Source organism: Hylobates moloch, unplaced genomic scaffold, assembly GCF_009828535.3.
Source record: "Hylobates moloch isolate HMO894 unplaced genomic scaffold, HMol_V3 SCAFFOLD_11, whole genome shotgun sequence".
In the NCBI taxonomy this organism is placed as follows: domain Eukaryota; kingdom Metazoa; phylum Chordata; class Mammalia; order Primates; family Hylobatidae; genus Hylobates; species Hylobates moloch.
This window is the reverse complement of record NW_026652286.1, coordinates 39725907-39743905: the sequence shown is the minus strand read 5'-3', so window position 1 is coordinate 39743905 and position 17999 is coordinate 39725907. Positions and strand designations below refer to the sequence as shown.

At 39.3% G+C, this 17999-nt stretch overlaps 2 protein-coding genes across 11 annotated transcripts in view; one reads left to right on the top strand and one right to left on the bottom strand.

The window, feature by feature from the left end:
• The window catches only part of RIC3 (RIC3 acetylcholine receptor chaperone), an 83416-nt gene that overhangs the window by 16874 nt on the left and 48543 nt on the right, over window positions 1–17999 (bottom strand). For 4 of the 9 annotated variants that reach the window (XR_004250233.2, XR_004250235.2, XR_004250232.2 and 1 more), the window contains exon 6: window positions 1813–2694. Coding sequence is in view for 5 of the 9 variants with exons in the window: in XM_032166681.2 (XP_032022572.1) it covers window positions 2255–2694 (440 nt within the window). In the remaining 4 variants the exon portion in view is untranslated. Of the gene's footprint in view, window positions 1–497; window positions 2695–17999 lie in introns of those variants that run through there. The other 5 variants (XM_032166680.2, XM_032166682.2, XM_032166687.2 and 2 more) reach the window with 2 other exon arrangements.
• TUB (TUB bipartite transcription factor) overlaps window positions 1–17999 on the top strand; it is a 115763-nt gene that overhangs the window by 91253 nt on the left and 6511 nt on the right. The gene's annotated exons all lie outside the window — the stretch shown is intronic.

The window sequence follows — 17999 nt, the reverse complement described above, 5'->3', positions numbered from 1 at the left end:
ACATAATTACCACTTAATGAGTGGTTATCATGTATGAGCTAGAACCAATGCTGTTTTACACACACTGATGATTTCATTTAACCAGGACCTTTAATACCCCTCCCTTTACTACCCTGAAGCCAAAGCTCAGACCAGTTAAGGAGCTGACCCAAGATTCCACAGCTAGAAAATGCAGGGACAGATCATGGCTCATGTTTCTCTGCCTGCAGAATTCACAATCCTGAGCCCTCTTATAAGGTCATAGTTCATTTTATCTGTCAGGCTTGCTCTCGTTACATTGAGTTTTTTGAGGGTAGAAATTCAGCCCTGTTACCCAGTACCTGGCATTGAGCAACTGACTGCTAAATGAATGAATCAGCTAGAAGAAAACAGAAGTATTTATCTCTAATACGGGAATCATATCCTAAGGCCAAAAGTAAATCTGAGCCAGGAACCCAGGGCTCTCCTCATGAATCAAACCCCTCATAGTGAATGAAGGGAAATAACACAGAAAACAATTTATCGAAACAGTAAAGAGCACCTGTTATTTTTCACCTTTAGTGTACAATACATCTAGATTGCATTCAGTACATTTTAAACTGCATTCTTTACAATGTGAATCAAATGTTCTACACAGAGATAGATGCAATACTTGACACTGCAAAACTCAGTCTTGAATGACTTTTCTCTGTAACTCAATTAACAATAAATACCTAGTAGTAGCTGACAGATTATCTTAATATGATCCCATACCTTCTAACAGCAGTCTGTATGCTGATGTATGATTTTAAACTATTTTCCTGGCACCTTATTCATGCCAAGCATAATGTAACTCTAAAAGCCATATCTACCTTTACATAATGTCTTAATTTTCCAGTCTTCTACATTTCATGACTGGGAATGTCTTTGGGAATGTGCCCTCTTCAAACTCTCAGGTCTTACATGTAAACTGAATTCACACATACCTCATGATGTAATTCATGGGTGCTATCTTGTCTCAAGAAGACACACGTCAGAGGCAGTAAGGAGAAAAGGCCTTTAGTTTGGTCAAAATCCTCCCAGTCTTAATCTAGTTGCTACTTTCCCCAGCTCTCTCAAAAGACCCAGATACCCAAGTATGGAACACATGGTCTCTACCCCTGGGCACTGCTATATTGGTTCTCTGCAACAGACATACTCCAACTTCCCTGTTGAGTTGGCACTTTGTATACAACATCAGTCCTCATTTCTGTTTCAATTTATGGTTCTGAGAACAAATTTCTCAAAGGGTGCAACATTCAGAAACAGCTTTAGGTAAGGACTGTCCATAAGTACACAGATTCTCTCCCCTATTGCTGGCTTCCTGGCCTTCTGAGCTCCTCATGGCAGGAGCAGAATTCACCATCTTGAGCCCTCTTATAGGGTTGCAGCCTCCTCGTGGCAGGACCATCCCTCGGCAGGGATTCCTGCAGCTTCAATGGCCTCAAGTCTTGACTCTGCAGGGCAGGGTCTAAAGTCTCTATCTAAAGCTTCCTCTGTCCACTGAAAACCAGGAGTGCAAAGGTACTTCTGGGCTTGGCAGTTCTGTTAAGCAGAACACGGGTAAAGGAAGCTAGATATCCAGGTAGTATCAGAGTAAAACAGTCCCCAAACAGGCCTCTGGGCTCATTCTCAGATCAGTGGGAGTCTTCCCTACTCTGGAGAAAAGAAGATGTCTGAGGCAGCATCAATGTTCCTAGGAAGACCCTCCCTACAAGGAAGAGGCTTCAGCTTAGACAGCAGAGTCTTACACCCTGCTCTAGGCCCATCAGCCCCACAAATAAAATGTTCTCTTCTCACCAGGAGACTACTAACCTGCTCAAGGCCCAAAGAATAAGGCATCTTGGAGTCTGAAATCTTCATTCTTGCAATCTTAAGTCCTTATCATCTATAAGCTGATGTTCGTTCACAGGTGAACTATCTGTTACACCTACCAGGAAGAGTCAGACCTTTGCCCCTGAGTGGTCTCATCTGTAATTACAATAGACCAAACATAATTACTTAATGGATCAACTTCTCTGATAAAGGCAGGAAGAGAAAGAGCGAAGCTGTCCTGTGTTCACACTAATGTCCGTGTTTTACAAGGTGACAGGTGTGTGAGCACCAGGAAGGATACATGATATCCATGATAGTGGCCTGATAGCTATGACACTTGAACACAGTGAAGAAAGTGCAGGGCACAGGGCCAAGAAGGAAATCTGAGGGAGAGAGAGGTCACCTTGGGACTTGAGTAATGGATACTTCAGACTGGCTGTTTTCACTCTAAACCCTGGGGGTTACGCTTCCTCAGCATGCTGCCTGTATATGCTTTATCGGTGCTGATGCCCAACTCTTCATCTTTAAAGTCTTGGGACCACTCTTCTTTGGTGGTTTCCTCTTGCTCAGGGTAGCTATCTGCACTAAATCCAGCATTCTCTGCCAAGACAGCAGGATCCTCGTCTTCATGAAAACAGCAGGAACATGTTTCTGGCTTTGGATCACACGAGGTAACAGAATTATCTTCCTGGGCTCTGGGGTCAGTGGGCAGACTTTCCCAACCCAAATGATCTGATTCTTCCTCTTCTATCATTCCCATTCTTTCAGCTATTTCTTCAGCAGAAAGTTCTTTTGGGTCAGGGTAATCCACCAAGATTGTTTCTTGCCTATGCTTGATACAGTCTGAAAGGTCATAAATTGGGTAAGTCTCTTCAGGGTAACCTAGAGAGAAAAGTAGCACAAAGTATTACAAAGAATGTCTCCTCAAAAAAAAAAAATAGTGTCAGGTTCAAAGAGAATTCTCAGGCAGCAGCCATCCTATCCTAACAAATCCATTCAAGACATCTTTAAGATTCCAATAGTTCTAAAGTTTCACTTCAGCAAATTCTTAGCAATCTGGCTATCCCAATGCTCTTTGAAATACAAACTAATTCAGATGAAAATCCCTTCTTATGTGTAGGGTGCTTGGGGCAGAGTTAAGTCTTATACCACGTGTTTTTTGCAGTACTGATGAAGATAAACAAATGACATGAGCCTTTAGTTAAAATAAAAAAAGCATCAAAACCAGACGGAGACAGCACAGCTCCAGGCTAATGTTTATAATTTCTATTTGGAACAATTTCCAAATCTTCCTTGGTGGAGTGGGGAGAGGAAAGGAATGCTAAGCTCTTTGAAAAATACACCAGGAAGCTTTCTATTTATCCAAACAATTGAAATGGCTTGCAAGTGTCAAAAATAGAGAGCACTTTAGCAAGACATGCCCAAGATCCCGAAGGACAAGCACTGCATTTTCAGAAGACACAATTCCTGTTGTTGGCTTCTTCATCTTCACAAAATGGAACAAAAGAAAACAACAAACTGGTAAACAAAATGAGTAACACTGGTACTGAATCCCAGCTAGGATAATGAGAAAAGAGAAACTGTTGCCAAATTACCAAACTAAATGAAATAAATCTGTGTCAGCCAAGCAAGCCTGAGCAGCAGATGGGCCGTGCTGGAGCTCACACACCAGTACTGGCACCAGCGACCGTGATCATGATTACAGTGCAGAAAGCTGGAGGATTCAGAACCCATTTGTCCATTATGATAATTGGCAAATTCAACCCTAACGTAAACTATTTTTTTGCCTACAACGGTGACAAGTCTTTTTTGGTGGCATGTAGGGTGTGTGTGGAGACATTTCTACATTTACTGCTTTTTCTGACTATAAAAATCATACAGACTCATTTGTAGAAAATTTGAAAAAAATACAGGCTAATTTAAAAAAGAAAACACAAATCACTCATATCTTCACTCATAATAATTTGCTTTTTTCTGGTCTTTTTTTAACCATATATACACATGTATTTTCTTTTCTTTTTTTTTTTTTTTGAGACGGAGTCTCGCGCTGTTGCCTGCCCAGGCTGGAGTGCGGTGGTGGAATCTCGGTTCACTGCAACCTCTGCCTCCCCGATTCAAGTGATTCTCCTGCCTCAGCCTCCCGAGTAGCTGGGATTACAGGTGCATGCCACCACACCTGGCTAATTTTTTGTATTTTTAGTAGAGACAGGGTTTCACCATGTTGGCCAGGCTGGTCTCAAACTCCTGACCTCAGGTGATCCACCCACCTCGGTCTCCCAAAGTGTTGGGATTACAGGCGTGAGCACTGCGCCCAGCCAACATTTATTTTCTTATTCCCCTTTTTTAAAAAGAAGGATCATATTTGTGTATAAAAGGTTATATCCTGATGTTTTTCAATTCAACATTATATCATGAGCATCTCTCCATGTCATTAGGCATTTGAAAGTTGGCTGCAAAATATCTCATCATATAGCTACATAACTGACATGATTTACTAGTCCTCTTTTCTAGGACATTTTAGATTCTTTCCAATTTTCCCCTATTATAAGTAGTATACAAGTTAAGATTTCTTAATATAAACCTATGTCCACTTCCCTAGTTCTTTAAGATAGACTTCTATACATATGAAAACTAGACCAAAGGGAATAGACATTTTAAAAGCCTTTTTTATACTCTGCCAAATTACTTTCCAGAAGAGTAGTATACATTTTCAATCCTACCAGTGATATAAAGACTGTCCATCTTATGACACCCTCACCAGCACTCACAGTAGTATGTTAAGAATTTTTCCAATGCAGTCTTTATTCCAAGGCTTAACTTACTGTGGATGGAATGCTAGGTAAAGTGGAGCTTAGCTAACCCAAGGCCCTCAGCCTCCATGGTCAAGGATAGGAGCTGGAGTGCTGCTTGCTAGTCAGCTCCCAGCCACTGAATGCTTAAAAGAAGTCCATTTGCTGGCATGTCCCTGCCTTCCCACACCTAGAACAAAGCTTACCTTTGAATTTTCATGACTATCTGCTTTAAGAGGGAAGGTCACCCAGACTCAGGCTCTCAGCCTACCCCAACACCAGGCCTCCGTCCAGCTCTGCATCCCTAGTCACAATGCTTGCACCCACAGACCCAGCCTCCATGCTGGCCCCTGCAGATACAGACTCCGGGCCCACCCAGCATCACGCCAGCAACTATGGCCCCAGAATCCAGTCCCACCCTAGGTTCCAGACAAAACCAGAGCCAGGTCTGCCCACATAGCCCAGTGCCAAATTGGCACCCCTAATGGCACCCAAATTGGAGCCTGCAGACACAGGCTCCAGGCTTGCCCAGTGCCAGGCTAGTCTCTATGACCACCCCCACCTTCAGGTTGGCCCCTGCATTCCCACAATCCAGCAGACCCTGGGTCTAGGCCAACCCAGTAGATCCCAGCATTGGGCTGGCCCTCAGAACCCCAGGACTGCCCCTATGGACCTAGGTTCTAGGCTGGGGCCTGTGGCTCCAGGACCCAAGCCAGCCCTAATGGACCTAGCCTTCATACACATCCATCAGACTCAGCCTCCATGCCCATTTCAGTTGACCCGGGCACCAAGTTCATCCTAGCACCTGGCCAATCTCTGAAGACCCAAGCTCAAGGCCCAGTCCAACCCCAGGTCAGCCCTTGTGGACCTAGGCCTTTGGGATAGCCTCTCTGCACAAGATACAAGCTCCAGGTCCATGCCTGAGTATCCAATCAACAGGTACACCCCAGTGGATCCAGGCATCAACCGCAACCCCATGGACTCAGCACCAGGCCACCCTGCCTAAGGACTCTACCAGCAAGGCCACCTGCAGATCACACCAAATGGCCTACCCAGAATCTCTGGGCAGGCTAACTGGTGAATGGCTTTTCCAGACAAAGCCAGAATGCAAAAAACCATTCACCAGCATAAGTCCCTGCTTCTTCAAATGCACAGATACCAATGCATAGCCATGAGGATGAAGAACAATCAAGGAAACATGTTGCCACCAATGAACAAAATAAAGCACCAGGAACAGACTCTAAAGAAATGAAGATACAGCTGGGCGTGGTGGCTCACGCTTGTAATCTCAGCACTTTAGGAGGCCAAGACAAGTGGATGACCTGAGGTCAGGAGTTCAAAACCAACCTGTCCAACATGGTGAAATCCCATCTCTACTAAAAATACAAAAAATTAGCCGGGCATGGTGGCAGACGCCTGTAATTCCAGCTACTCAGGAGGCTGAGGCAGGAGAATCGTTTGAACCCAGGAGGCAGAGGTTCCAGTGAGCCAAGATCACGCCACTGCACTCCAGCCTGGGCAACAAGAACAAAACTCCGTCTCAAAAAAAAAAAAAAAAAGAAAGGAAAAGAAAACACATGAACTGCCTGACAGAGAATTCAAGATAACTGTTTTAAGGAAACTCAGCGAACTTCAAGAAAATACAGAGAAACAAAAACAAAACCAGGAAAACAATAAATAACTAAAACAAAAAATTTATGAGAGATTGAAATTATATTTAAGAAATCAAACAGAAATTCTACAGCTGAAAAATAAGAGAAATGAAATGAAAAATGCAATGGAGAGTATCAACAGCAGAACTGATTGAGCAAAAGAATGAACCTTTGAATCTAAAGACAGATTATTTGACAATATACAGCTGGATGAGAAAAAAGAATGTAAAGAAAGCAAGCTTATGGGATTTATGGGGCAGCTTATGGGATTTATGGGAACTGGAGTTCAAGAAGGAGGAGAGAGACACAAAAGGATAGAAAGCTTAAAGAAATAATAGCAGAAAACTATACAAATCTGGGGAAAGTTATAAATATCTGGGTACAGGAAGGTCAAAAGTCTCCAAGCAGACTGAACTCAAGTAAGACTATATCAAGAAGTATTATAATCAAACTATCAAAAATCAAAGACAGAGAGGATGCTGGAAGCAGCAAAAGAAAAAAAGTAGATCACATATAAGGGAGGTCTAACAGATTTATCAGCAGAAACCTTAAAGGCCAGAAAAGAGTGGGATAATATATTCAAAATGCTTATGGAAAACAAAAACAAACAAAAAAGGTCAACCAAGAATATTGTAGTTGGCAAAGCTCTCCTTCAGAAATGAGGAAAAAACAGACTCTGCCAGACAAAAGCTGAAGGAGCTTATCCCCACAAGATCTATCTTATAAGAAATGCTCAAGGGTGTTCTTCAAGTAGAGAGCAAGGGACATTATTTAGTAACAAAAATATATATATGTATTTACATGAAAGTATAGGCTGGGTGCAGTGGCTCACGCCTGTAATCCCAGCACTTTGGGAGGCTGTGACGGGTGGATCACCTGAGGTCAGGAGTTCGAGACCAGTCTGACCAACATGGTGAAACCCCACCTCTAATAAAAATACAAAATTAGCTCGGCATGGTGGTGCATGCCTGTAATCCCAGCTACTTGGGAGGCTGAAATGAAAACTATAAAACATTGATGAAAGAAATTGAAGACACAAATAAAATGAAAAGATGTCCTGTTTATGGATTGGAAGAATTGATATTGCTAAAATGTCCATACTATACAAAGCAATCTACAGATTTAATACAATCCCTATCAAAATTTCAATGACAATTTTCACAGAAATAGAAGAAACAATTCTAAAATTCATATGGAACCACAAAAGACCCCAAATGGCCAAAGCAATTGTGAACAAAAAGAACAAAGCCAGAGGCATCACAATACCTGATTCCCAAATCTACTACAAAGCTATAGTAATCAAAACAGTATGTTACTGGCATAAAAATAGACACACAGACTGATGGAACAGAATAGAAAACCCAGAAATAAATCCACATATTTATGGTCAATTTTTTTAAACAAAGATGCCAAAAAATAAAACACACACACACACACAGGTCAAAGGACAAACACAAAAAGGTCAAAGGACAATCTTTTCAATAAATGGTGTGGGGAAACTGGATATACACATGCAAAACAGTGAAATTAGACCCTCATCTCACACCTCACATTTACAAAAATCAACTCAAAATGCACTGAAGACTTAAACATAAGACCTGAAACTGTAAAACTACTAGAAGAAAACCTAGGGAAAAAGCTCCATGACATTGGTCTGGACAATGCTATTTTTGGAAAGCCCATGCAACAAAAGTGAAAATAGACAAATGGGTTTACTGCAAAAAGCTTCTGTACAGCAAAGGAAACAACAGAGTAAAGAAACAATCTATGTAATGGGAGAAAATATTTGCAAACCATATATTTGATAATGGGTTAATATGCAAAATATATAAGGAACTCAACTCCACAGCAAAAGAAAACCTAATTTAAAAATGGGCAAAGGATATAAATAGACACTTCTCAAAAGAAGACATAAAAATAGTCAACAGGCATATAGAAAGTGCTCAACATCACTAAACATTCAAGAAATGCAAATTTAAACCACAATATCACCACATCTGTTAGAATGGCTATTATCAAAAAGACAAAAGGCAATAATAAGTGTCAGCAAGGATGTAGAGAAAAGGGAATCTTTATATACTATTGCTGGAAATGTAAACTAGTACAGTCACTATGGAAAACAGTATAGTGGCTCCTCAACAAATTAAAAATAGAACTATCATATGATCCAGTAATCCCACTACTGGATATATATCCAAAAGATAAGAAATCAGTACGTCAAAAAGATATCTGCACTCCCATGTTCACTGCAGCATTATTCACAATAGCCACGCTATAGCATCAGTGTGAACATCCATGAATGGATGAATAAAGAAAATGTGGCACATATACGCAACAGAATACTACTTAGCTTTTTTTTTTTTTTTTTTTGAGACGAGGTCTCACACTGTCACCCAGGCTGGAGTGCAGTGGCACAATTTCAGCTCACTGCAATCTCCACCTCTTGGACTCATCTCAGCCTCCCAACTCAGCCTCCCAAGTAGCTGAGACTAGACACATGCTACCATGCCTAGCAAATTTTTGTATTTTGTGGAGACAGGGTTTCACCGTGTTGCCCAGGCTGGTCTTGAACTCCTAGGCTCAAGCAATCCACCTGCCTTGGCCTCCCAAAGTGTTGGGATTACAGGCGTGAGCCACTGCACCTGGCCTACTCAGCTTTCAAAAAGGAAATCCTGTTATTTATGACAACCTAGATGAACTTGGAGGACATTATGTTAACTGAAATAAGCCAGGCACAGAAAGACAGAAACAGCGTGATTTCACTTATATGTGGAGTGTAAAAAAGTTGAGATCATAAAGAAAATAAAATGGTGGTTATCAGAAGCTAGGGGGATCAGAGAAATGCTAGTCAAAGGACATAAAATTTCAGTTGGATAGGAGGAATAAGTTCAAGAGATCTATTATACATTATATAGACTACAGTTAATAACAGTATGTTGTATATTTGAAAATTGCTAACAGAGTACATTTTAAGTGTTCTCACCACAAAAATCCTTAAGTATGTGAGGTAATGTGTATGTTAAATAGCTTGATTTAGCCATTTCACAGTGTATACACATATTAAAACATCAATATATATAATTTTATCTATTAATGAAAATAAATAATTTTCTTTTTAAAAGAGGAAGAGGCCCACTGAGGAAAATCAAATAATAACTCATAAAACTGCTGAGGTAGCCTACGTAAGCCGCCATTACTGGTTACTCAAAAACATCATTAAGGCCGGCCGCGGTGGCTCACGCCTGTAATCTCAGCACTTTGGGAGGCCGAGGCGGGCAGATCACGAGGTCAGGAGATCAAGACCATCCTGGCTAACACAGTGAAACCCCATCTCTACTAAAAATACAAAAAATTAGCCAGGCGTGGTGGCAGGCGCCTGTAGTCCCAGCTACTTGGGAGGCTGAGGCAGGAGAATGGCGTGAACCTGGGAAGCAGAGCTTGCAATGAGCCAAGATCCCACCACTGCACTCAAGCCTGGGTGCGACACAGCGAGACTCCATCTCAAAAAAAAAAAAAAAAAAAAAAAAAAAAAAAAAAAAAAAAAAAAAAAAAAAAAAAAAAAAAAAGAACATCATTAAAAATATAAGCAAGCAACAAAAATTCACTGCTCCTATGAGGAAACCAGCACTTCAAAATGAGGAAACAAAACTAACCAAAACAAACTATGCCAATAGTCTCTAATAAAATAGTTAGTGCAGGAGATAAAGGCGTTGACATCAACCAATTTATGATTGATACTCCTAATAATATTCAAGAAGATACTGCATTGATAAAACCTAGCCAGGCTTCAATTTAAAAAGGGAGCAAGCAAGAAATAAAAAGCTATTGAATAGAAAGCCGTAATTGTAAAAAAAAAAAAAAAAAAAAAAATTAATGCTCAGCAAGAAAACAGCAGATTGGGCTGGGTGCAGTGGCTCACGCCTGTAATCCTAACACTTTGGGAGGCTGAGGCAGTCGGATCACCTGAGGTCAAGAGTTCAAGACCAGCCTGACCAACACGGCGAAACCCTGTCTCTACTAAAAATACAAAAAAAATTAGCCGGGAGTGGTGGCAGGCACCTGTAGTCCCAGCTACTTAGGAGGCTGAAGCATGAGAATCACTTGAACCCAGGCAGCAAAGGTTGCAGTGAGCTGAGATCGCACCATTGCACTCCAGCCTGGGAGACAGAGCGAGACTCCATCCCAAAAAAAAAAAAAAAAAAAAGAAAAAATAGCAGATTGAAATGGACATGGCTGAAAATCAAATTAGTATATTAAAAGTCCAAGTTGAGGAATTCTCCCAGTACAAAGATAAAATGATAAAGAAATGGAAATTATGCAGAAAAAAGATAAGCTACATGGCAAACTATCAACAATATCCAATCTCAGAATTACTGGAATTCTAGAATGAGAGAACAAAATAAGGTAAATGGGAGCAATAATCAAAGAGATTATAAAAGAAAATATCCTGTAGCTGAAGAAATCCTTGAGTCTTCAGATGGGAAGGACTTGCTAAATGCTTGGCAAAAATACTATGAAAAATCCACACATTCATACACACTCAGACATGCGCAGATTATCCAACCAAATTCAGATTTTTAAAAGCTGGAGGCATCACGCTGCCTGACTTCAAACTATACTACAAGGCTACAGTAACCAAAACAGCATGGTACTGGTACCAAAACAGAGATAAAGACCAATGGAACAGAACAGAGGCCTCAGAAATAACACCACACATCTACAACTATCTGATCTTTGACAAACCTGACAAAAACAAGAAATAGAGAAAGGATTCCCTATTTAATAAAGTGCTGGGAAAACTGGCTAGCCATATGTAGAAAGCTGAAAATGGATCCCTTCCTTACACCTTATACAAAAATTAATTCAAGATGGATTAAAGACTTAAATGTTAGACCTAAACCCATAAAAACCCTAGAAGAAAACCTAGGCAATACCATTCAGGACATAGGCGTGGGCAAGGACTTCACGACTAAAACACCAAAAGCAATGGCATCAAAAGCGAAAATAGACAAATGGGATCTATTTAAACTAAAGAGCTTCTGCACAGCAAAAGAAACTACCATCAGAGTGAACAGGCAACCTACAGAATGGGAGAAAATTTTTGCAATCTATCCATCTGACAAAGGGCTAATATCTAGAATCTACAAAAAAACTCAAATTTATAAGAAAAAAACAACCTCATCAAAAAGTGGACAAAGGGTTATGAACAGACACTTCTCAAAAGAAGACATGTATGCAGCCAACAGACACATGAAAAAATGCTCATCATCACTGGCCATCAGAGAAACGCAAATCAAAACCACAATGAGATACCATCTCACACCAGTTAGAATGGCCATCATTAAAAAGTAAGGAAATAACAGATGCTAGAGAGGATGTGGAGAAATAGGAATGCTTTTACACTGTTGGTGGGAGTGCAAATTAGTTCAACCATTGTGGAAGACAGTGTGGCAATTCTTCAAAGATCTAGAACTGGAATTACCATTTGACCCAGCAATCCCATTACTGGGTAAATACCCAAAGGATTATAAATCATGCTACTATAAAAACACATGCACACATACATTTATTGCGGCACTATTCACAACAGCAGAGACTTGGAACCAACCCAAATGTCCATCAGTCATAGACTGGATTAAGAAAATGTGGCATATATACACCATGGAATACTATGCAGCCATAAAAAAGGATGAGTTCATGTCCCTTGCAGGGATATGGATGAAGCTGGAAACCATCATTCTCAGTAAACTATCATAAGGACAAAAAACCAAACACTCATAGGTGGGAACTGAACAATGAGATCACTTGGACACAGGGCAGGGAACATCACACACCAGGACCTGTCGGAGGATGGAGGGCTAGGAGAGGGATAGCATTAGGAGAAATACCTAATGTAAATGATGAGTTGATGAGTGGAGCAAACCAACATGGCACATGTATACCTAGGTAACAAACCTGCACGTTGTACACATGTACCCTAGAACTTAAAGTATAATTTAAAAAAAGAAAGAAAGAAAATAAAACAAATTTCCAGACAGAAAACAAACAAGCTAGCTAACTAACAACAGGTAACCTATTGAGAAAAAGAAGCAGACCAGGATAAGATTTCGCATTTGCAACATCAAATTAGAGAATGAAGCAATATTTTCAACCTTTTTAGGGAAAATGGCATAATCAACAATTTTATACCCAGCCAAACAATTTGTGTACAGGTGAAAAATATGTACAGATATCCAAGTATTCAGTACACAATACTATATGGGAAAAAATATGAAGGTATTCTTGACAAATACAAAAATTAGTCAAAATTTAAATTCAAGAAAGATTATGCTATATATGAGACAGTGGTTAACAATGAAATCTGTAAGAATTATCAACATAAAGTAAGTATTGATAATGTGGCCTAGGAATTTAATGCTGCTGTTGAGAAATAACACTTAAAACAGAAAAGGTTAATATCTTTAAAAATTAATATCACTTGTAGTTAAAATTACATATAATTTCAACAAAACCTAAAAGGTAGAGGGGGAACAATGAAAATTGCAATTTGGAGGAAAAATTGAATTTCATTTCATTAATTACTTGTGAGATTAAAATACTTTTTTATATGTTTCATGGCTGGCTGCATTTTTTCTCTTTGTGAACTGCTTATCTGTAAGGATATCAGTGTTTTCTAAATTAGTTCTAGAACTTTTTAATATATTATAGATATCGGCCAGGCGCAGTGGCTCACATCTGTAATCCCAGCACTTTGGGAGGTTGTGGTGGGCAGATCGCTTGAGGCCAGGAGTTCAAGACCAGCCTGGCCAACATGGCGAAACCCTGTCTCTACTAAAACTAAAAAAATTAGCTGGGCATGGTGGCACATGACTGTAGTCCCAGCTATTTGGGAGGCTGAGGCACGAGAATCACTTGAACCCAGGAGGCAGAGGTTGCAGTGAGCAGATATCAAGCTACAGCACTCCAACTTGGGCAACAAAGCAAGCAAGCCTCTGTCTCAAAAAAACCAAAAAAAACCAAAAAAAAACAAAAAAAAAAAGATAACTTTTTTCAATCATATTTGTTATAAATATTTTTCCAGTTTATTCTTGTCTTTTAAACTGTGTGATATTCTCTGATCTGTGGAAGGTAAAAGTTTTATGTATTTAAGCTACACAATCTTTTCCCTTAGAATTTCCTGTGTTGCTTTTAAAAAAATTAACCTTTTTTATTTTGAGATAATTAGATAATTATAGATTCACAGGCCATATATAAGAAATAATACAAGCCAGGCACAGTGGCATGCACCTGGAGTCCCAGCTACTCAGGCGGCTGAGGTGGGAGGATCGCCTGAGCCCCAGCATAGGCAACATGGTTAAGACCCTATCCCTTTAAAAAATAATACTAATAGTAACACAGAAATCCCATGTACCCTTTATCCAGTTTCTCCCAAAGGCAACATCTAGCAAAACTGTACTACAATATAACAACCAGGATATTAATATTGATATAGTCAGTATACAGAACATTTTCCATCACCACAAGGATCCCTTATGGTGCCTTTTCATGGCACGCTTACTCTTCCCTACTCCTATTCCCCTCTTAACTCCTAGCAACAACTAATCAGTTCTCTATTTCTATAATATTGCCACATCAATTATAAATGGAATCATATAGTATGTAACCTTTGGGAATTAGTTTTTTCCCTCTACTCAGCATAATTCTCTGGAAATTCATGTAGGTTGTTGTACATACAGTTCATTCGTTTTTATTGCTGAGTGTATACCACAGTATATATATATACACACACACCACAGTTTATTCATCTCCTAAAAGACATTCGGGTTGTTTCCAGTTAGTTCTTGGCTATTAAAATTAAGCTGCTATAAATATTCACAAAGACTCATATGCAAAAGTTCACAGCTGCTTGAGTCATAAGAGTGCAAAGCTAGGAACAACCCAAACGTTCCTCAACTGGTGAATGGACAAATTATGGTATAAGCATATAACTAAAAAATTAGCCCTAGAATAAAGGCTGTTCTGGACCCAAACTAAAAAATGTTAAAACCTTAAAGGATTCAACTGTTTTCTACTAACCTAACTGCTAACCTAATAAATCTAACACTATTTAAAGTACTAAAACAAAATCCAGCACCTGACAATGTAAAATTTGTAATATCCATCATCCAATCAAAACCTACCAGGTATGAAAAAAAAAAAAAAGGAAATTAGGACCCATTACCAGGAGAAAAATTAGTCAACAGAAACATTCCCAGAAATGGCATGGATGATGAAATTAGCAATTAAAACAGTCAAGAAAGCTATTTCAGATATGCATCATACATTTAAGAAAGTAGAGTAAAATATGAATAAATGAGATATTAAAGAGACCCAAATGAAACTTCTAGAGATGATAATGTCTGAAATTAAAAACCACTGAATAAGATTAACAGTGGGTTAGATACAGTAGAAGAAGACATCAATAAACCTGAAGACATAGCAAGAAAAACTATTCAAAACTAAGCATGGTAAGAAAAAAAAAAAAGTGAACAGAACTTACATGACCTGTGGGGCAATATCAAACATATATGCAACTGGATAGCCAGAAGGAAATAAGAGAGAGACACAAAGACACACATCATTAATAAAATAATGGCCAAAAATATAAATCATGGGTCTAAGCTTCCACCTTGAGAAACTAGAGAAAGGCAAATTAAACCAAAAGTTCCAGAAAGAAAGAAACACAAGTCAATGAAATAAGAAACAAACAAAAAGAAACCAAAATACAGTTCTTTGAAAAGATCAACAAGGTTGATAAACCTCTGGGCAGCTTGATCAGGAAAAGAAACAAATTACCAGGATCAAGAATAGAAGAGGGTGCACCCCTACAGATCTTACGTACATTAAATGGATAATTAGACTATATTATAAACAACTTTATACTAACAATAAAGTTGACAATATGGATGAACTATGTAAATTCCTTGAAAGATACGAACTATCAAAAGTTCACTCAAGAAGTGAATGACCGAATAGCACTATATCCATAAAATACATTAAATTCATAGACATCTTCCCACAAATAAAACTCCGGGCCAACTGGGCACAGTGGCTCAGGCCTATAATCCCAGGATTTTGGAGGCCAAGACCAGAAGACTGCTTAAGACCAGGAGTTCAAGACCAGGCATGAGTAGCTGGGCCTACAGGCATGTACCACCATGCCTGGCTAATTTTTTAAATTTAAAAAATTGAAAAATTAAAAAATCGAAAAATTAAAAAATTAGCCAGGCGTGGTAGTGCATGCCTGTAGGCTCAGCTACTGAGGAGGCTGAGGTGGGAGGGTTGCTTGAGCCCAGGAGATCAAACAGTGAGCCATGATCATGTGCCACTGTACTCCAGCCTGGGCAACAGGGCGAGACCCTGAAAAAAAAAGAGAGAGAAAAAGAAAGAAAGAAAAAGAAAAAGAGAAAGCAAGCAAGCAAGCAAGAAACTCCAGACCAAGATAATATCATTGGAGAATTCCACATAACTTTTATGGATAAATAACAGTAACTCTATGAAACCTTTCCAGAAAATAGAAACAGGAACACCTCCCAATGCATTTTATGAGGCCAGGATTACCCTGAAATCAAAACCAAAGACATTACAGGAAAAGAAAATCACAGACCAATATCCCTCACATATGCAAGACCTATACACTGGAAACTACAACGCACTGCTGAGAGAACTTTTAAAAGATCTAAATAAATGGTGAGATATAACACGTTCATGAACTAGAAGATTCAATATTGTTACAGTATTGATTCTTCCAAATTGATCTAAAGATTCAACGCAGCACCAATCAAAATCCCATCAGGCTTTTTCATAAAAACTGACAAACTGATTGTAAATTTATCTGAAATTGTGAAGGAAATAGCCAAAACAATTTTGGGAAAAAAAATTCGAACAACTTGAACTACCCAAAATAAAGACTTACTATAAAGACATAGTAATAAGGACCGTGTGCTATTGGTACAAGTAGAGACATACAGATCAATGGAACAGAATAGAGCCCAGAACAGACAAGCATACGCATGGTCAACTGGTTTTTCAAGCAAATGTCAAGCTAATTAAATGTAACAAAAGAAGCTGAACAATTGGGTATTTGATATCGAAAAAAATAAACCTCAGTCCTGACACCTCAGGACTCAAAATAGATCACAGGCCTAAATGTAAAGGTTAACTCAAAATAGATCACAGGCCTAAATGTAAAAGCTAAAACCGTAAAATTTCTAGAAAACATGGGAGTTGGACAAACCTTGGGTTAGCCAAATATTTCTTAAACAGAACATAAAAAATGGGCTGGGCACGGTGGCTCACGCCTGTAATCCCAGCACTTTGGGATGCCAAAGTGGACAGATCATGAGGTCAGGAGATGGAGACCATCCTGGCTAACATGGTGAAACCCCATCTCTACTAAAAATACAAAAAAATTAGCCAGGCGTGGTGGCAGGCGCCTGTAGTCCCAGCTACTAGGGAGGCTGAGGCAGGAGTATGACGTGAACCTGGGAGGTGGAGCTTACAGTGAGCCAAGATGGCGCCACTGCACTCCTGCCTGGGCGACAGAGCAAGACTCTGTCTCAAAAAAAAAAAAAAAAAAGTAAATCATAAAGAAAAAAAATGGTAAGTTGAACTTCATCAAAATTTAAAACTTCTACTCTTTGAAAGATGCTGTTAAGAAAATATAATGGCAAGCTACAGAAAATATTTGTAAAATACAGAAATGATAAAGAATTTGTACTCAGAATATATATAGAACTCTTGCAACCCAACAAGAACCTAATCAACCCAATTTAAAAATTGGCAAACGACTTGAACAGACACTTCAAAGATATGCAGATGGCAAATAAGCACATGAAAAAATGTTCATCATCGTTAGTCATTGGAGAAAGGTAAATTAAAGTCACAAAATATTTTACACTCACTAGAATGGATAAAATTAAAAAGACTGACAAGACAAAGTGTTACCAAGGATGTGGAGTAACTTTAATTGTCATACACCGCTGGTGGGAAGGGAAAAAGCAGAGCTACTTAGGAAAGCAGGTTGACAGTTTCTAATAAAGTTAAACATGTGGCCGGGCATGGTGGCCCACACCTATAATCCCAGCACTTTGAGGGGCTGAGGCAGGCAGATCACTTGAGGTCAGGAGTTTGAGACCAGCCTGGCCAACATGGTGAAACCCCGTCTCTACTAAAAATACAAAAATTATTCAGGTGTGGTGCCAGGCACCTGTAATCTCAGCTACTTGGGAGGCTGAGGCAGGAGAATCACTTGAACCCAGGAGGTAGAGGTTGCAGCGAGCTGAGATTGCTCTACTGCATTCCAGCCTGGGCGACAAAGTGAGACTGTCTTGAAAAACAAAAACAAAAAAAGTTAAATATACAATTACCTTAAACCCAAAAATCTCACTCCTAGGTACAGACCCAAAAGAAATATAAATATATGTTCAAACAAAGACTCATATGCAAAAGTTCATAGCTGCTTGAGTCATAAGAGTGCAAAGCTAGGAATAATCCAAACGCTCCTCAACTGGTGAATGGACAAACAAATTATGGTATAAGCATATAACTGACTACTACTCAGCAAGAAAAAAATTACGGATACACTCAATAACAAACATGAATGTCAAAAGTATTACGCTAAATCAAAGAAGCCAATGAGTATATGCAGTATGATCACTTACATAGAAAAGGCAAAACTAAAGGCACAGAAAGCACTTCAGTTGTT